At 40.2% G+C, this 19,628-nt stretch overlaps 1 protein-coding gene across 2 annotated transcripts in view; it reads left to right on the plus strand.

Annotated features, from left to right (window-relative positions):
• Nucleotides 1–19,628, plus strand: part of ubr2 (ubiquitin protein ligase E3 component n-recognin 2) — a 141,660-nt gene that overhangs the window by 14,928 nt on the left and 107,104 nt on the right. For both annotated transcript variants that reach the window (XM_078557131.1, XM_078557132.1), the window contains exons 2-4: nucleotides 2,857–3,116; nucleotides 14,498–14,576; nucleotides 16,400–16,510. In XM_078557131.1, the coding sequence (XP_078413257.1) occupies nucleotides 2,857–3,116; nucleotides 14,498–14,576; nucleotides 16,400–16,510 (450 nt within the window). The remainder of the gene's footprint in view (nucleotides 1–2,856; nucleotides 3,117–14,497; nucleotides 14,577–16,399; nucleotides 16,511–19,628) is intronic.

Raw genomic sequence — 19,628 nt, forward strand, 5'->3', positions numbered from 1 at the left:
TGGGGAACCTAAAACTAGGGTCAGAGTTTAAAGATAAGGGGTCTCCCATTTTAGATAGCCATGAGGAGGAATTTATTTTCTGAGGGTTGTTAATCTTTTTTGAATTCTCTTCAGAGAGCACTGGTGGCTGGGTCATTGAATACATTCAAGGCCGAGTTGGCTGGATTTTTGATCTACAGGGGAACCTAGGGTTATGGGGACCTGGCAAGAAAGTGGAGTTAAGGCTATAATCGGGTCAGCCACGATCTTATTAATGGCAGAGCAAGATCAATGGGCTAAATGGCCCACTTTATTTCATATATTCTTACAATCTTAAATGTAACCACAAGGGAACTGATCAGGAGAATTGTGGACAGTAAGGAAAATATGATGACTTCCCTGAAGAAATTCGAAACGAAAGAGGGCATCTACATATGTGGCCATGTCTGACAAGAAGTGATAATCAACTGTATCCAAAACTCCTGGAGGTATGCCCTGGGTGCTGCATTCAAGACAGAATAGAACAGTGACAACATGGAGGATTTGAAGGCTTGACTGAAGAAATACTTGAAAGTGAAAAGAGTTGTAGGCTTTGATGCCTATGATCTCAATGATACTGGGTCCATACCAGGAGTCGAATTAGATACTGCTGACAATGCATGGCTGAACATTGGTGCCCAAAAAGTGACCAGTGAGACAAGGACATGATTAAATATGGCCAGTATAGCAGATCCTAACCCTCAAACTGAAGATGATGATGTTGACGCTTAAACTGAGCCACAGCCATCATCCCACACAGTCATCCACTACTTAGAAGAATTGTTGAGATGTTTGGAAGCTAACGACAAGTCAGGTGCTGCAAGTGTAATGCAACTTCAGAACATCCTACATCTGGCAAAGGGAGGAGTAAGTGAACGGTTAAAAATTACTGATTTCTTCAACACATGTCCATCTGTTCACTAATGAATGAATGTACATGTCTATTCAAACTTCTGTTACTAGAAGAAGGAACATTTAATTTATTTTAATTGATTGTCTTCACTTTGTTTTTATTATTCTGGTTACTAGCTTGGCGTTTTTGAAAGAATGTCATTACAATACAGTCTCACCTACAAAGCAGTCTTAAGGTGTGGACCCTGTGGACTGCATTATAATGGTCCCAGTGTAAGACTCCAGGTAATTTCATAACTGTGCCTTGTATCGGCATGGGTCAGTGGTAGACTCTTGTACCTCAATTAAAAATCATTGGTTCAAACCCTGTTCCTGGAACTTAAGCAGATAATCTGGACTGACACTAAGTATATCGCTGAGGAGGTGCTATATTGTTGGATTTGCCTTTCAGATGAAACATGGGACCTAAAATAACTCGTACTGCTATTTAAGTGTTAGTGGAGTTCATTGCGCATGCTGGCCAGTGTTTACCTTTTGATCATGATCAAAGCAGATGAATTGGTAGCTATTTCTGGGAATTTGCTTTTTGAAAATTGATACTTAGTAGTGACATACCTGGATGTCATGAGAACAAGAAATATGCGATGTAAATATAAGTTTGTTCCTTGTCCATTTGTTATCACTTTTGTGGACTGTATCCTCTGGATGTACAAGACTAACAGCTTGCAGTAGGGCTTTTGAGTGGTCTCCGGTAGCTTGATTTGGGCGTTGAAGAGATATACTAAAATGGTTCCAATAATGAGGGATGACTGTTAAATGGATAGACTGGAGAAGATTAGCGGTTATGCTCTTCGAGAGCAAAGAAGGCTAACAGTAGATTTGATAGGGGTGTTTAAAATTATGAAAGGTTTAGCTAGGTTAAGTAGAAAAAAAATGTTTCTTATGGCTGAAGGGCCATAACCAGAGGGCACAGATTTAAGGTGATTGGCAAAATAACCAGAGGTGATGTGAAAGCTTTTTATGCAGGCTGGTTTGGGTTTGAAATGTACTAGCTGATAAAATAGTGAATACAAATTCAATACTTGCCTTCAGAAGATAAGATAAATGCTTGAAGAAAAAATTTGCAGTAACATGAGAAAAGAACAGCGGAAAGAGACAAATTCTATTCCTCTTTGAAAGAGTCAGGTTAGACTGGGGCCAAGTGACTGCCACCTGTGCTGTACTATTGTATGATTCACATTGTACCTTCAGTTTAGAAGCATGCCTTGAGGTGCTTTGCAGAGGTCTCATAAGGCAAATACATTCTAAGACCCAGTTATCTTTTAATATTTGGGGCGATGGAGGGATAGTGGTGATGTCACTGAATTAGTCATGCTCTGGCTAATGGTCTGGGTACACGGGTTCAAACCCCATCAAAGCAGCTGGTGGAATTTGAGTTCAATTAATAAATCTGCAATTTCGAGCTCATCTCAGTAACGGTTACCATGACAACGATTATAGATTGTTGTAAAGACCTATCTGGGTCATTCATGTTCTTTAGGGAACGAAACTGCCATCCTTACTTGGTCTGACTCAGACCCACAGCAATGTGATTGACTCTGAAATGGCTGAGCAAGCCACTCAGTTCAAGGGCAATTATGGATGGGTGACAGATGCTGGCCTTGAAAGCGATGCTCACATCCCATGAAAGAATAAAGAAATTATTGCAGCCCTGCACTTTGCTTTTGGTTTCCTTTAACTATCCACCACAGCAGAACTCTCATCCATTGCACTTGAAAATTGGTTGATTGGCTGTGAAAAGTGCAGCTCATGTAAAATTTATAAGAATTATTTGTTCTTCACCCTGATACTGCTACCTTTATGCATTTTTAATAAAATTGCTGAGATTAAGTTTCACAAATTTGCTTTATTTTGATTGTGAAATGTACTTTAAATACCTCCTGTAAGAATCCTAACCATTATGTGTGGCACTCTCTTTTTTCTTAGAACTGGCTTCAAGCAGCAGATTTGACCAGGGATGTGTACCAGCACCTTGCCTATTATGTACCAAAGATTTACTGCAGAGGTTCTAATCCTAATCTACTTAATGAAGAAATGTTAGCACAGCACATTCTGTTGGGGCCAATGGAATGGTACCTGTGTGGAGAGGATCCTGCTGTGGGAACAACTAAACTTGAAAAGGCAAACAAGTCATCACAGCTCTGTGGGCGTGTTTTCAAAATTGGAGAGCCTACCTACTCTTGCAGGTACAGAAATCCTAGCAAGTTACATACTGTTTTCATGTGTTTATATTTGCTATTGTGACAATTGTTGATAATGACCAAAGTTTTTGAATTGTACCGCAAGTGTTGTTTAATTTTGGCTTGGTCAGAATATTGGCGGCAGCCAACCGTTAAGGAAAGGCGCTAAATGTTGACAATGCTGACAGTTTCTCAGAGATTTTGCAGGCTTCTGAACGGAGACTTCTGTCCATGGTTGTCTGCTCCAGTGCGGCATCTTCTTCAGGGGATATGTGGCGTGTGTGAGCAGGGCAATGAAATGGCAAGGCAACCAATTGGATTGGAGAATGCTCACTGAAGCATGGAGATCTTAAATGAGGAACTATAAACCAGGAATTAGATTATAATTGAATTAGATCCAAATCATGTACCAAAAGCAAAATGAAGATTGGGTGAGAAAGATGGTGTTAAGACAGTGAGAGAGATATAAGAGAGACAGACAAGAAGACTCCAGCCCCACTGTTTAATAAGTTATTTTAATTTTTAAAAATCCCCAATACTCATTCAATTATGAAGGAGTGAGATTGCACACTTGTAAACTTAAATTTTCAGAGCCAGAGAGGTTGTTAGGCAGGTTGTATGACTCCTCCATCCCTACACCCTCTGAGGGATCTGTGCATTCCTCTAATTCTGGCTTCTTGAGAATTCTAGATTTTTAACTGCAACACCATTGGCGGCTGTGCCTTTAGCTGCCAAGGCACCAAGCTCTGGAATTCTCACTCAAACTTCTCTTTCTGTAAAGCTCTCTACCTCTCTGCTTCTCTCACCCCCTTTAAAACACCTTGAAAGCTACTCTTTGACCAAGCTTTTGGTCACCTCTAATATCTCCTTGTGTGACTTGATGTTAAGTTTTCTTTCCTTATGTTCCTGTGAAATATCTTGGGTTGTTGTACTATGTTAAAGACATTATATTGATACAAAATGTTGTTAAATGATGAACCAATGGAGTCATTTGAAAACAAGGTAGAGAATTCTAAAATCAGGAGTAAAGCTGGTGAATGTCATGATCAAATGCTTAGGTGAGATATATGCATCCAAAGACATGTAGTATATTTTAACTTGTACATCAGCAGCACAATTTGCATTTATGTAGCACCTTTAATGAAATAAAGTGTCCCAGGGTGCTTCACAGGAGCATTGTAAAGCAAAATATGATATTGAGCCGCCGCCTTCTTAAGGTACCATGCTGTAAGACGGCATTGGCGACCACGGACTTCGATTGGATTGATCCATGATTATGCTTGGCAAATGGTTTCCTGTTGCTTCCTGCAGTGTGGCTGACCAGGAAACGCTCGCACTCTTACTGCCTGCCATCAGGTATATTGGAAGGATTTACAGGCTGATAATTTGTTTGGCCACGTTATGAACGCCCCTTCCGTGACCATCAAGTCCTCAATTGGGACTTGAACCCGGAACTTCTGGCCCTGAGGTAGGGATGCTACTACTGCCACAAGACTTCCTGACAATGAGCCACATAAGTACATTTTAGGGAAGATGACCAAAAGCTGGGTGAGGGAGGTAGGTTTAAGGAAGTAGAGAAGTGGAGAAGCTTAGGGATGGAATTTCAGCACTTTGGACCCAGAAAGCTGAAATCATGGACACCAATGGTGGAGTGATTAAAAATCGGGGATGCTTGAGGCCGGAGGAGCACAGATATTTTGGAATGTTGTAGGGCTGGAGGAGATGAAAGCAGTGGGGAGCAAGGAGGCCATGGGGGGATTTGTAAACAAGGATAACAGTTCCAAAATTGAAGCGTTGCTTAACTGTCAGCCAATGTAGGTCAGCGAGCACAGGGGCAATGGGTGAACAGGACTTGGTGCGAGTTAGGACAATGGCAGCAGGGTTCTGGATGACATCAGATTTTCAGCTGTAAGAATGTGGTTGGCCGGCCAGGAACACATTAGAATAGTTGACTCTAGTGTATGACGGTGTTTGTGTCAGTAGTCCCTAATTACAGTTTGCGATGCTGTATCTTTTGACTTGCATGTATCACAAGAAAAGAAAAGAAAATCACTGTTAATATGTTGAATGAGTTGCGTGGTGGCTATTCCCAGATTGCATTGCTAGTAGGCCTGATTGTGCTGCTGTTCCCTCAGCATGATGATCATAGAAATGAGCATTTGAAAATGTCAAGTTCAAGTCAAGAATTAAAAAAAAAGTATAGCAAGACTGCTTCCAAAGTAAACAATTAAAATACCCGAAAAATAAAGCTGCTCCTCACTGGTCTCTGAAGAGGAAAAATGCCCATGTCCCCAAACACTCCTTTCAAGTGAAGCAGCATTTTACTCGCACTTCCCTCAATTTAGTCTACTGCATTCGCTGCTCCCAATGCGGTTTCCTCTACATAGGAGAGACCAAACGCAGACTGGGTGACCGCTTTGCGGAACACCTTCGGTCTGTCCGCAAGCATGACCCAGACCTCCCTGTCGCTTGCCATTTCAACACTCCACCCTGCTCTCATGCCCACATGTCCGTCCTTGGCCTGCTGCAATGTTCCAGTGAAGCTCAACGCAAACTGGAGGAACAGCACCTCATCTTCCGAGTAGGCACTTTACAGCCTTCCGGACTGAATATTGAGTTCGACAACTTTAGATCATGAACACTCTCCTCCATCCCCACCCCCTTTCCAATCCCACTTTTTTTCAATAATTTATATAGATTTTTCTTTTCCCACCTATTTCCATTATTTTTAAATGTATTTCCATCCATTGTTTTATCTCTACTTTTTAGCCTATTTTAATCCCTTCCCCCCACCCCACCCCCACTAGGACTATCTGTACCTTTATTGTCACATTCCTTAGATAATATCAGCAGCTTCAACACCTCTTTGCCCTTTTGTCTATGACATCTTTTGGTTATCTCCATCTGTCACTGGCCCTCTATCCAGCTCTACCTGTCCCACCCCCACCCCCCCCCGCCTTAAACCAGCTTATATTTCACCTCTTCTCTATTTTTCCTTAGTTCTGTTGAAGAGTCATATGGACTCGAAACGTTAACTGTGTTCCTCTCAGCAGATGCTGTCAGACCTGCTGAGTTTTTCCAGGTATTTTTGTTCTTGTTTCTGATTTGTCTTCTGGGCAGAAATCCAATCATTTAAGTCTGTTCCTAAAGTCAAACCTGAGCAGCTTGTACTTCCATCTTATTGAAGGCTAAGCTAATTGTGTCATTATAGACATTTCTTAGAATTTACTGCTACTGATGTGATATAATTTTTGGGGATTTTAATGAGCTGTTCGCTTTGGCAACAATCTTGTTGTGCTTTTTGAAATTCTTGGCTTGGACTTGACATTTTTGACTGGAGATGTGGCGCTCTCCGCTGAATTTGGAATCTGCATACGGAATACACAATTACCTGAGTGCCAGTAAGCTGGATTGAGATATTTTTTCATTCAATTTATGTGTAATTTATTCAAATTATTTGAAAGAAAAACAAGTAGATGAATGTCAGAAGCTTTACTTGGAAATTCATATTATTATTTATTTTAAAAATGCAGCTAGAACCTTTATTTTGTGTTTCATCTGCAGAAATAGAAGGATGTGCATGGCAGGCAGACTGACAAGGTGTGAGAGAGGGCAAACAGGGAAAGAATTTTCTAGATTCTTTTCCTCTTGAATTGATTAGTTTTCATCCCATTTTTTGTCTGTCCCAGGAAATTACATAACTCTGGGTGGGAAGTTGTATGTATTGTGATATAGAAGGAGAGAGTGCAGGAGTGAGAAGCATCACAATTTTATGGGGCACACTGGCTAACCAGTAGGTCTTTGTCTGTAATTTTTCACTTGTTTGGAAAGGCATACACCAAAAGCGCAGGAACCAGGTTGCATTTGAGTGACACAATACCAGACAGTGGTCAAGAGGCTCTCACTGTCTTCACTGTGGTGACTAGCAGATTGTAGATTCAAGAAAATTGGGTTTTTTTACTGCCAGTGCTGTAGATGAGCTTGTGCTCCCTTTGTGTCCAATGTCTTGAATTTCTGATATTAATTATTGGAGAATTCTGGCCAAGCTCAAGTGTGACCTGATATGATTTTCTTGAGTAGCTTGCACAAAGATAATTTACAGTAGACTCTTGTGATCTGGGAACTTGCACCCACCTGGAGCAGTGCAGGTTCAGCTTCCTGTATTTTATTTTTCTGCCACAGTTTTGATGCCACTGCAGCTGGCTTTGTAACATTAAGCTCAAGTACCTCCTGCAGTGCAAGTCCTTTGTGACTACTCAAGGTTTTTAAAAAATGGATTAGTAGATCAATTGCTGCTGCTTCAATCCAATTTTTTTTGTGATGAGCAGCTAGTCTTAGTCTTCACTTCACACGTGATTCCAGTAACATTGAATGTTTGACCCAGGAGTCGCCTTGCCATTGTTGGCAGCACTTCAATCTTTGAGTCAGAAGATTGTAGACTTCCACATCGGGAATTTCAGATAATTTTCTCTTGTTCAGTACTGTGAGACTACTGCATTGTAAATGTGTGCGTCTGATGAGATGTTTAATGTAGGACTTGTTCCAGTAGCCTACGTAGATAATGCATTGGAATCTATAACAGGTGGAAACAACAACAGCTCCTTGTATCCTGGGCAACATTGCTTCCTTACAAAATGTGATACAAAGCATAATAACTTGTCATTCGACTTATTTTTGTCTGTTTCGGAATCTTGCTAAGTTTGCCTATGTAACTCTGTGTACTTGAATTATTCACTGTATGTGAGGTGCTTTAAAGTATTTTTAGAAAGATGTGATGAGATGCTTGCATAATTGCAAGTCTTTTTTTTTTGCTTGGATGCAGGAAGGGAAATTTGGCAGGCAAATGAACCTGTGCAACTTGTAATGTCCTCTGAATCTTGAGAACAGATTGTTGCTCACATTGGTTGGGGAATTGTAATGTGCAACAGGAAACCAAAAACAAACTTGAAAAGAAATTAAAAAGCAGTTGTTGAGGTAACCATACCGCAACTTGTGAACAAAATATTGATTTTGTATTAAATTCTTATAGTGTACTGTTTGTGTATGGGACTTAAATAGCCATGAAATAATAACTGTCACACACATCTACATTATAACATTGCTGATCTATGGAGTTAACTGCAGTTAATTCTCGCTTAACAAATCTCTCTGTGGAACATGTTTGCGAACATATTCAAAAGCCAACCTACTGTGAGGAATTGAAGAACACATTCTTGATGCCTTGATGCTTCTGAATATTCTTTAATTAGTGTGAAAGATTAAAAGACAAACATTAAGGCTCTGCAATTTGGTTTTAGTCCTGTCTGCTCTGTTTATCATGATACAGGGTTTCTTCTGTAGCACAGCGGCATTAATTAGTGTAAAACTGACCCATATGGACCAGAAGGTGCCAGGGTTCTTGCCACTTGCTGCCTGGTGTCTCTTTTTGCAAATGCATGTGGGGACATGGCACAGGAAAATGTTTAGGCTGAAGTGTGATGACCTTCTGCCTGTTTAAAGTTGTATATAAAGAATGGTCGCTCGTGAATACTGCATGGCTGCTGATAGCTGCGGAACTGTAGAACAATACCACTCAGTAGCTTTGTGGGGGAGCACACATGAAGATGCCGAATGTCATTAGTGATTGGATGATATGAATATTGCGAGGTTCCCTCTCTTTTGTTCCCAAAGATCCCTGTTATTGCTGTTCACCTCTATTTGCTCAATTCGGCATCATTCTTAGCCCAAAGGACTCAAACATGTAACATGTTCCTTCCTTGTTAAAGAAATTGCAAAGGGGTATGCAAAAAAATTATAGTCCAATTATTCTTATGTTGGTTACAGGTAAACCTGTAGGATCCATACATAATAAGGTTGAAATTCGATAACATTTAGAAAGGGGTGGACTAGTCTATGCTGTTTAATATGTAGAAGTATAATAGTGTTGGTAATGGTTCTGAATTAGCACCCCAGGAATTGAGAATTCAGATCCCACAGTGTGAAACTGAATTCAACAAACCTGGTAATAATGGCTCAGCAGCATTCAAAATAACCATTAAACCTGCTGGATTGTCATTTTAAAAAGAACTCAGCTTGTTGATAAATGTTACTCAGTGAAGGAACCCATTATCTTTACCTGGTGGAACCAAAATGCAGCTATAAATTCACAATACATGGTTGATTCTTAATGCCTTCTGAAGTGACCAAGTCACACTATGACCAGATCAGGTAAGGATGGCAGACTTCCTTTCCTAAAGTGCATTAGTGATCCAGATAGGTGATTAACAGGTGTGAGTATCTTGTGTCATGCCCAGTAAAGGCATCGCCTGCTCATAACTTTCAAACATGAACTGTAACCTGTGTGGAATCTTCTGGATCTGACTTTTTATTTTTAAAAAAGACATTAAAATGCTGCAAAAGATGGCTGTCTTGAGTCACTTGATTCCGTCTGTGGATTCAAACTACCACACTGTCTCAGATAGGCACGTTCTAGACTCAGTAGTGTGTAGTAATTGTAGCTTTAAGGAATGTAGTGACTGGAGCTTTAAGACTTATTCTGTTGTATAGTATCACGTGGCAATGTGAACGAATCGGCTCTGAGCCCCAGGAACCTTAGAGAGGGAGTTGTTGTCCTTGTTGTGCAGCTCGGTGGAAGCATGTAACTGCTGCTGCTGCAGCCTGTAAATAAAGTTCGATGTTCCTGATGAGAAACCTGCCTGGAAAATCAAGCCCGTAACAAACTGGCGATGAGGAAAAATCGGGTCTGACATTGTCCCTCGCCCATCTTTGAACTCGTGCAGAAGCTATGGGAGGGATAGCCTTTTCTTCACTGAACAGACCCAAGAGCGGTTTGGGGCTTGACACTAATTGTAAACTGTCGGCCATGTACGTATTGATGGAATTTTTTAACTGAAAATAAATGATCCATCTTTCTTGATTTGTGAGTACCCTTTCTCGAACGTGAAAAAGGTCCTGGCCTTTTAAATCCCACAGACAGAACGGTCTACACTCTCACCCATAGACACACTTTACAACAAACCAGAAAAATATTATGAGAACTATTGTACTTTCGTAACACACACGTCGTCTAAAGGATTAGCTGAGAGAGCAATACAGACTTTTAAAGCTGAGATGAAAAAATTATCAGGAGGATCATTGGAAACTAAATTTTCATGTTTCCTGTTTCACTGTAGAACACCCCCCCTGCCCCCCCGACACACACACACACACACACACACGCAACTACAGGTTCAACACCTTCAGAGTTATTTATGAAGCGACGCCTTCAAACAAGATTAAGCCTGGTACTTCCCAATTTGGAGGGGAAGGTGGAAAAAAGTCAAGGGAGTCAAAAAGTGACTCCTGATTTGCATAGTCGTGAGCAAGAATTTACTGTTGGTGAAGCAGTATACATACGAAACTCGGGTGGTGGATCAAGTTGGTTTCCTGGTGTAATAGTTTCTGTCACCAGACCCCTGTCGTACCACAGAAGTGGAGGGCCAGATCACCAGCAAGACATGTGGATCATTTGAGAAGAAGGGAGAAACCCCAAGAAAATGATGTTCCACCTGTAACCATTTATAGAATCCATGGTCCCCATTGTGATTGATCAACCAAGGATAGACATACAAGATGTCTCTATCGGAGTGGATAACACTGAACTGCCTGTGCCTAAAGAGGTAGCTGATGCTGCTGTGGTTCCAGATAATGTGGACCCTGTAAGAGGTTCGACAGTTGTGGAGCTACAATGTTCTACCCGGATCAGGAAACCACCTGAGAGGCAGCTTTATAATTCCATAGTCCGTGTATATATTTATAATGTCATGATGATGGTAGATATCCTTGTAAATACAAACTACAAAAAAGTTTAAAGTGGGAGGAATGTAGTAATTGTAACTTTAAGACTTGTGTTGTATAGTATCACGTGACAGTGCGAACGAATCGGCTCTAGGTGCGGGGAACCTTAGAGTAGGAGTTCTTCTAGTTATGGAGCTTGATGGAAGCATGTAACTGCTGTTGAAGTCTGTAACTAAAGTTTGATGTTTCTAATGAGAAACCTGTCTAGAAAGTCAAGCCCATAACAAAGTGTCACTACTCATTTCCTGAAATCATTCAAAAGGTGTTTTCTGACTTGAATCAGAAAGGCCTCAAACTGTATTTAAAAGTTAACTTGCTGAACAATTAACACCCCTACCTACCCACACCTATTAGAAAAGCCGGAATGCAACCAAGAGCCCCAAATAAGCAGTTTGACTTACCAGCAGCTGTGCATTTTTAAACAAATTTAAATGCTGGAATGCATCCAAGAGCCCAAAAATTCACCAAAGGAACAATTTAACCTCAGAAATGTTAATCTTAGCAGCTGTCTAAAATGAAGACATACAAAAGCAATTGGAAGTGTTTAAAAGATTTAGAACTTGTTACTTACCTTAGAGGGCCACACTTATTATAAAATGTACTTTAGCATTTATTTCATTTTAAGCACTGTGCTTCCTAAAATTAATTTCAAGACTTTTCCATGTTTACTTACATGATATTAAAGGTTATACAAACTCATAAAAACAATTAAAAGCCTTTGAAAGATTAAAAATAGTTTTAAACCAATGCTTCAGAACTTCAAAAAACTCACCATAACACTGGAGGCTTGCTAGACTTCAAGGGTGCTGCTGAGATCAAATGGGGCATGGCCTCCATGCTTTTGCGTCTCACCAGTATTCCTCATGGCTGTTTTTGAGGATGGCTGTGTCCTGCAGCTAGGACAGGAAGCCCCTAAAGCTCCAACCCAAAAAAGGTAAGGCCGCCGTTTAAATCACGGTCAGTGGCAGGTGCCTTGGCCTCACTGCTGACTGGAAGATCTGAGCTAGCAACATGAGTTGAGCAAAATATATACATGAGAAAATGAATGGCAAATTAAATTTCACTTAAGCTGGTATAAAATGTAAAATACCCACCATCCGTGGTTAACTAAAGTTAAAGATAACTTCAAACTTAAAGAAAAGGCATATAATTGTGCAAAGCTGGGAGGCAGGTCAGAAGATTAGATGATATAAAAAACTGCAAAGAATGATTAACAGATTGATAAGGAAGGAAAAATTATAGTATGAGAAAAATCTAGCAAAAAATATAAAGACAGGCACTAAGAGTTTCTATAGATAAAGAAGAGTTAACATAATGAGCATTGGTCCTATAGGAAGTGAGTCTGGGGAAATAATAATGGAAAATAAGGAGATGGCAGATGAATTGAACAGGTATTTTGCATCAGTTTTCACTATAGAAGATATAAGCAACATCCCAGAAATAGCCGTAAATCAGGAAATGGAAGGAAGGGAGGAACTCAAGAAAACTAGAATCACCAGGGAAGTGGTGAAGCAAATTGTTGGAGCTGTGGGCTGACAAGTCCCCAGGCCCTGATGGGCTTCATCCTAGGGTCTTAAAAGAAGTGGCTAGTGAGATATTTGGTGCGTTGGTTTGATTTTCCGGAATTCCCTAGATTTGGGGACTGTTCCAATAGATTGGAAATTCGCAAATTTAACTCAATTGATTCAAAAAGTGAGGGAGCAGAAAGCAGGAAACTTCAGACCAGTTAGCTTAACATCTGTCATAGGAAAAATATCTGAAGCTAATATTAAAGAGATTATAGCAGGGCAGTTGGAAAAATTCACCGTCATCAGGCAGAATCAACATGGTTTTGTGGAAGGGAAATCAATTTTATCCACTTTATCCAGTTTAACCATTTTATTGGAGTTCTTTCAAGAAGTAGCATATTCTGTGGATAAGGGGGAACCGGTGGATGTACTTTACTTAGATTTCCAGAAGGCATTTGGTAAGGTGCCGTTTCAAGGGTTATTGCGGAAAATAAAAACTCAGGGTGTAGTGGGTAACATATTGACATGGAAAGAAGATTGGCTAGCTAATAGCAAACAGAGGGTAGGCATAAAAGGATCTTTTTCTGGTTGTGAGTATGTAAATATATAAATGACTTGGATGAAGGGACCAAAGATATGGTTGCTAAATTTGCTGATGATACAAAGATAGGTGGGAAAGTAAGATGTGAGGAGGGCATAAGGCGGCTACAAAGGGATATAGATAGGTTAAGTGAGTGAACAAATACCTGGCAAATGGAGTATAATGTGGGAAAATGTGAAATTGTCCATTTTGGCAGGGAAAGTAAAAGAAGCATTATCTAATTCGTGAGAGATGCAGATCTCTAAGTTGCAGAAGGATCTAGGTGTCCTAGTGCATGAATCGCAAAAGGTTAGTTTGCAGGTACAGCAAGTAATTAGGAAAGCTAATAGAATATTATCATTTATTGCGAGGAGAATTGAGCGTAGGGAGGTTGTGCTTCAGTTAAAAAGGGCATTGGTGAGACCACATCTGGAGTACTATGTACAGTATTGTTCTCCTTATTTAAGGAAGGATGTAAATGCATTTTAAGCAGTTCAGAGAAGGTATCCTAGACTAATACCAGGAATGGGCGAGTTGTCTTACGAGGAAAGGTTGGACAGGCTAGGCTTGAATCCATTGGAGTTTGGAAGAGTAGGAGGCAACTTGATTGAAACATAGAAGATCCTGAGGGGTCTTGACAAGCTGGATGTGAAGAGGATGTTTCCACTTGTGGGAGAATCTACAACTAGGGACACTGTTTAAAAATGAGGGTTTACCCATTTAAGACAGAGATGAGAATTTTTTTCTGAGGGCTGTGAGCCTTTGGAACTCTCTTCCTCAAAAGGCGGTGGAAGCAGAGCCAGAGGTAAGGCAGAGGTAGATAGATTCTTGATAAGCAAGGGGATGAAAGGTTGTAGGGGTAGGTGGGAATGCGGAATTGAGGTTACGGTCAGATCAGCCATGATCTTATTAAATGGCAGAGCAGGCTCGAGGGGCCAAGTGGCCTACTGCTGCTAATTCGTATGTTCATAAGAAAAAAAATTGGAGAAAAGGGGCGTCAAGGTTTGTATGTAAACTGTGGTCACTTGGGCAAAATACCACAGGGTGACTGGTGTCCTTGGAACTGTACTCCAGTAAGGTGTTGTTGCTCTCCAGAGGAAGAATTAAAGTATTATCAGAAATTTATATTTATTGGTAATTTCTATCTGGCAGGACTGCAGGAAAAGGATTCTTAATGTTGTTACACTATGACATCTTATTTGACATTTTATTTTAAAAAGGAAGAAAATCCCCAATTATCGATGCCTTCCACTAACTTGTCCACTGGGAGCCTGGAACGCTCGATACTGTGTGATCTATGAATGAATTTCTAGAGGTTATGTTTAAATAATACAAAGAGATTTTTTAATATTTCTCCCATATGCTCAGCTAAGGTTCATTCTGAGAGGGAGAAAAATCTCATTTTATACAAAAAGCACATGATATCCAAGCATAATACGAACCTTTTTGTTTCTTTATTAAAGGGATTGTGCAGTAGATCCAACCTGTGTGCTTTGCATGGAATGCTTCTTGGCCAGCGTGCACAGAGCGCATCGATATAGGGTAGGTTGTTTTAAGTACTATTACTCTTGCTTTGTTTTTGTTGTTTGCATCTTATTGGGTCAGCAAACACACATTGAGCATAAACATTCCATTGTCTCAACATAAAAACAGAAATTTAGTTTTTCCTTGGTGGCTTAGTAACTAACTGTATCAAATGGATGGGTACTATGGCATCCTTTGATTGCCGACTTGTGCTGATGTGCCTAATGACAGATCCAATGAAATGGAAATTATAATGGCTTGTATGTTCTTGTTGCTGGAGGAGGGAGGAAGATGCCAGGGTTCCTGCCCTTCATTGCTGCCCATAGATCATACAGTGGAATGAACTGGAAACATGCAAAATAATGGGCTTTTGCTACAAAGTACTAGCAGGGTGTCAGTGTATTTCAGCATAAATTGGTGCTTTCACACAAAAAATTAAGGAAGTATCATGATTACCTGCCCAAATCCTTTTAAAATCCTATATGTACCATATTGCTCTTGCTTGGTAGATGAAAATAAGTGGAATTCCTTCATAGCCAATATCGAAATGAAATGTACCATATAAATCCATGTAAAAGTCGGCGTCTTAAGCCCAAATTTGAGGCAAAAAGTTAGGGGGTTGACTTATACACAAGTAATGTTTTCAAGGGGTTAAATCCATACAGTATGATTATGCACTTGAGGGCTTTCACTTTTCTGTTATTTTGCACCGGAGCCAAAGGAGTGTTGGTGACCAAATCGGTGCCATTTTGTAGCATTCTGTTCCACTCCCTGAGACACTCGTCCGCTCGTAGCTCCTTTCTCTCGCCTCCTCCCTTTCGCCGCCCCTCTCCTGAGCTCTCGCTCACAGTGAGGGTTTGGGCGAGAAAGCAGCGAGCGGCAGGGTCAGGAGAGAAAGTTCCTGCAGGAGATAAGTAGAATGAGTTAGCCTTTTTTGGCTGAAAGCTGAGGGTTGACTTTTACATGAGATTGACTAATACTCGAGTATACGTGCTACTTTTGTTTCTTGATAGATTATAAATTGTGGAGTCTTGCCATTTGGCATCTCTGTATACCCATTTGTACATCACCTCCACTCTGCTGCTGCCATTGTCAGCTTTTCCAATGCATTTTTGCTCGTCTCACAACTCCACTCTACGTAATTTTCAACAAATCCAGAGCTCTGCAAATCTGCATCCTACCCCCACAAAGTTCCAAATGTCTTACCAGAATACTTAGCCAGGGAAAGTTAGAATTAAAACCACTTCGAACTCATCGGTAACTATAGTACTGCCCCAACTCTCCATGGGACTCCCACCCCGCCGACTGGCCACCTGACCCCTGCCACTGGCTACCCAACCCCTCCAAAAGGGGGCATGGCTTCCTTACCCTCGACTCTCCAGCCCTTGACACAAGATCTCAAGAATGTGCTGCACTCGACACTTCTCACCAGGCCTGAGCCGGAAGGTCAAGCAAGAAAAGAGCAGCTGGCTTTCCAGATAAGAAACTAGGAGCAGAGTGGCAATCCAACTCTGCCACTCCATGGAAGTTTAGGCTGACTACTTAGTTGGAGGTGCTGACTAAATATTTGTTTTAATGTTACATTGAATAAAATTATGTTTTGTTGCATTTGGCAGAAGGATGATGATTCGTGAGCAAAGCTGTTCACATTTTGACACCTCAAATAATACAACATTTTAAATGTTGATAACTAAGTCCAAAATATGTGAACGTGACTAGCTTGTTTGCAATTGCATAACAACATTCTTCAGGCACAACACCTTTTCTCCTTTGAAATGCATCCCTAATCTGCTATAATTGGGATTTGTATTTTAATATGACACTGCTTGTTTTTAATCCAGATGACTACTTCAGGTGGAGGGGGTTTCTGTGACTGTGGAGACACTGAAGCCTGGAAACAAGGCCCATATTGTCTGAAACATAAACCTACTGTCTCAGGAGCGATGGAGGAGGTATATTTTCTTGATCAGTTATTTAAAATTACATTGCTAATTGTATCTTTTGTAGTTTTTTTAATATTCATTCTTGGGATGTGGGCATTACTGGAAAAGCCAGAATTATTGGCCTTTACCCATTATCTTGCTGGACCATTTCTGAGGTCAATTAAGAGTTAACCATAGAGATGAAAAACAAAAAACTGTGGATGCTGGAAATCCAAAACAAAAACAGAATTACCTGAAAAAACTCAGCAGGTCTGGCAGCATCGGCGGAGAAGAAAAGAGTTGACGTTTCGAGTCCTCATGACCCTTCAACAGAACTGAGTAGTATTAGGAGAGGGGTGAAATATAAGCTGGTCCGGAAGGCTGTAAAGTGCCTAGTCGGAAGATGAGGTGCTGTTCCTGGAACAATGCAAGTCCACATGTCTGTCCTTGGCTTGCTGCATTGTTCCAGTGAAGCCCAACGCAAACTGGAGGAACAGCACCTCATCTTCCGACTAGGCACTTTACAGCCTTCCGGACTGAATATTGAATTCAACAACTTTAGATCTTGAACTCCCTCCTCCATCCCCACCCCCTTTCCGTTTCTTCCCCCTCCCTTTTGTTTTTTCCAATAATTTATATAGATTTTTCTTTTCCCACCTATTTCCATTATTTTTAAATCTATACCTTTAATACCCTGTTAGTCTTTCCACCCCACCCCCACTAGAGCTGTACCTTGAGTGTCCTGCCATCCATTCTTAATTAGCACATTCGTTTAGATAATATCACCACCTTCAACACCTCTTTGTTCCTTTGTCTGTGACATCTTTTGATTATCTGCTCCTATCACTGCTTGATTGTCCCCTACAACCTCTCCCCCCCAACCCCACCTTAAACCAGCTTATATTTCACCCCTCTCCTAATATTACTCAGATCTGTTGAAGGGTCATGAGGACTCGAAACATCAACTCTCCGCTGATGCTGCCAGACCTGCTGAGTTTTTCCAGGTAATTCTGTTTTTGTTTGAGTTAACCATGTTGGCGTGGGCCAGATCAGGTAAGGATGGCAAATTTCTTACCTGAAAGTTCAACAGCGAACCAATTGAGTTTTTAAGATGATCCAACAGCTTTATGATCACATCTACTGATGGCAGCTTTACATTTCCAGATTTTTTTTAGCAGAATTCAAATTCTCAAACCACCTGGGTAAAATTTGTATTTGTAGTAGATTATTAGTCCTGGTCTCTGGATTACTAGTCTAGTAATATAGACTCTATGCTGTTATAGCTACTGTTATCATAGTATTTCCTCATATGTTCTAGATGTTACTTTCAGAATGTCCTTTGGAATTAAATTTATGCCACATGATTCTGTTTCTGAAATGTACTCTGATGTTTCACTGCCCTCACAGTCTGTACTGTAATCCCTTTAAGGTTGCAATAATTTTTTTCTCAGATTAAGCAACTAATTGGAAAAAGGAAAAAAGTGCATTTTCAAAAAGGATTTACTTATCCTTAAGTTGTAAATACAGTACATAATAGTCAAATGGACTAGAGTGTAATGTATGTATTATACGGAAGATTATACAATTCAGTAAATAACAGGACAGAATCAGCCTCATGAATTGTGCAGGCATTAATCCTCATATTGCTATTTTATTTCTTTAAATTTTCTAATCTTTCTATTTCATTTATTAAATTTCCTTTAAAATTTTGTTGTACTCTGTCCCAGTAGCTATTTGGTTCTCATCACCCTCTTAGTGTAACAATTTCTTCTGTTTCCCCTTCAATTTTGCAATAAAAATTGAGTCTTTCTCCCCATTAATATTTATTCAAACACCTGTAGAAACAATATTGTACTGCTTGCTCTCAAAACCTTTCGTAATTTTGACAACTTCTGTTAGGCCCTCAATTTTCTTAATTCTTGCCAAGACCCCAATTTTTCATTCCCTTCATTTCTGGTGGTATTCTCATGAATTTTAGCTGTTTGCTTTCCATGTCGCTCATTGTATTTCTGTATTTCGGTCAATTGTGGCTGAACCAGTGTCTTATCCAACAGAGTTTTGGTAAGAATCTTAACATGAGGCTTTAATTTCCATTACTGCATTTCCTAAAATATGTTAATTCACATTTCTCTGCATTGAACTGCATCTGGTATCTATCTGTTCATTCATTAACCTATTTATGCCGTTGTGCAGTCTTAGGAATACTTGTTGCAGATTGCCCTACTTTGGCATCAACTATTTTTGACATTTCTTATGTGCCTCTGTCTAAGTTACTTATATATATTGAAAATGAGAAATTCCAACTCAAATCTCTGGGGCACTGAATAACCCACATCCCTCCAAAAAGCTAAAGACTAATTTATCACCACTCTTAATTCTCTTTCCCCAAGCCATCTCCATCTATATGGCTTACTTCTCTCTTAAACCATCGACCTTAATATTTGTAGCATGAGTCTTGTAAGGCATCTTGTCTTTTGTAAACCTATATATCTGCCCACTTATGTCCCTTTATTTACGTATTGTGTTTTTAGCAAAAAAATGTCAATTGCCCTGTGGTCAAACATGACCTACCTGTTACAGATCCTAACTGATTTTGCCTGATTAGACCAGACCTTTCCACTTCTTCACAAATTTCATTCCATATTATAGACTCTTGAAGATTGACTTACAACTATGGTGAGAGTAATTGGCCTAACATTTCATGGTATTTCCCCTTCAATTTCTTGAACAGGGTGTAAATATTACACTGTGCAGCACAGTTTCCAAAATGAAGATCTGGTTAGTTCCTCAGCAGTGGAGGCAGAGTCTTTGAATATCTTGAAGGCAGAGCTAGATAGATTCTTGATAAACAAGGAGGTGAAAGATTATCGGGGGTAAGCAGGAATGTGGAGTACAGGTTAAAATCAGATCAGTTGTGATCTTATTGAATGGCGCAGCAGGCTCGAGGAGCCCAGTGGCCTACTCCTGGTCCTATTTGGTATGTTTATATCTATTTCTCGCACTTGTTATTGACCAGTACTTCGATGGTGTAAGCCTCTGGTCAGCCCAATACTTGTGCTTGTCTTGCTATAGGTGGCATAGATGCTTCCGTTTTGAAGTTGTAATGAATGGGTATTAAATTATAGGATAATCAAACGAATGGCCTCAC

This window comes from Cetorhinus maximus, chromosome 14 (genome assembly GCF_964194155.1).
Source record: "Cetorhinus maximus chromosome 14, sCetMax3.hap1.1, whole genome shotgun sequence".
Lineage (NCBI taxonomy): Eukaryota > Metazoa > Chordata > Chondrichthyes > Lamniformes > Cetorhinidae > Cetorhinus > Cetorhinus maximus.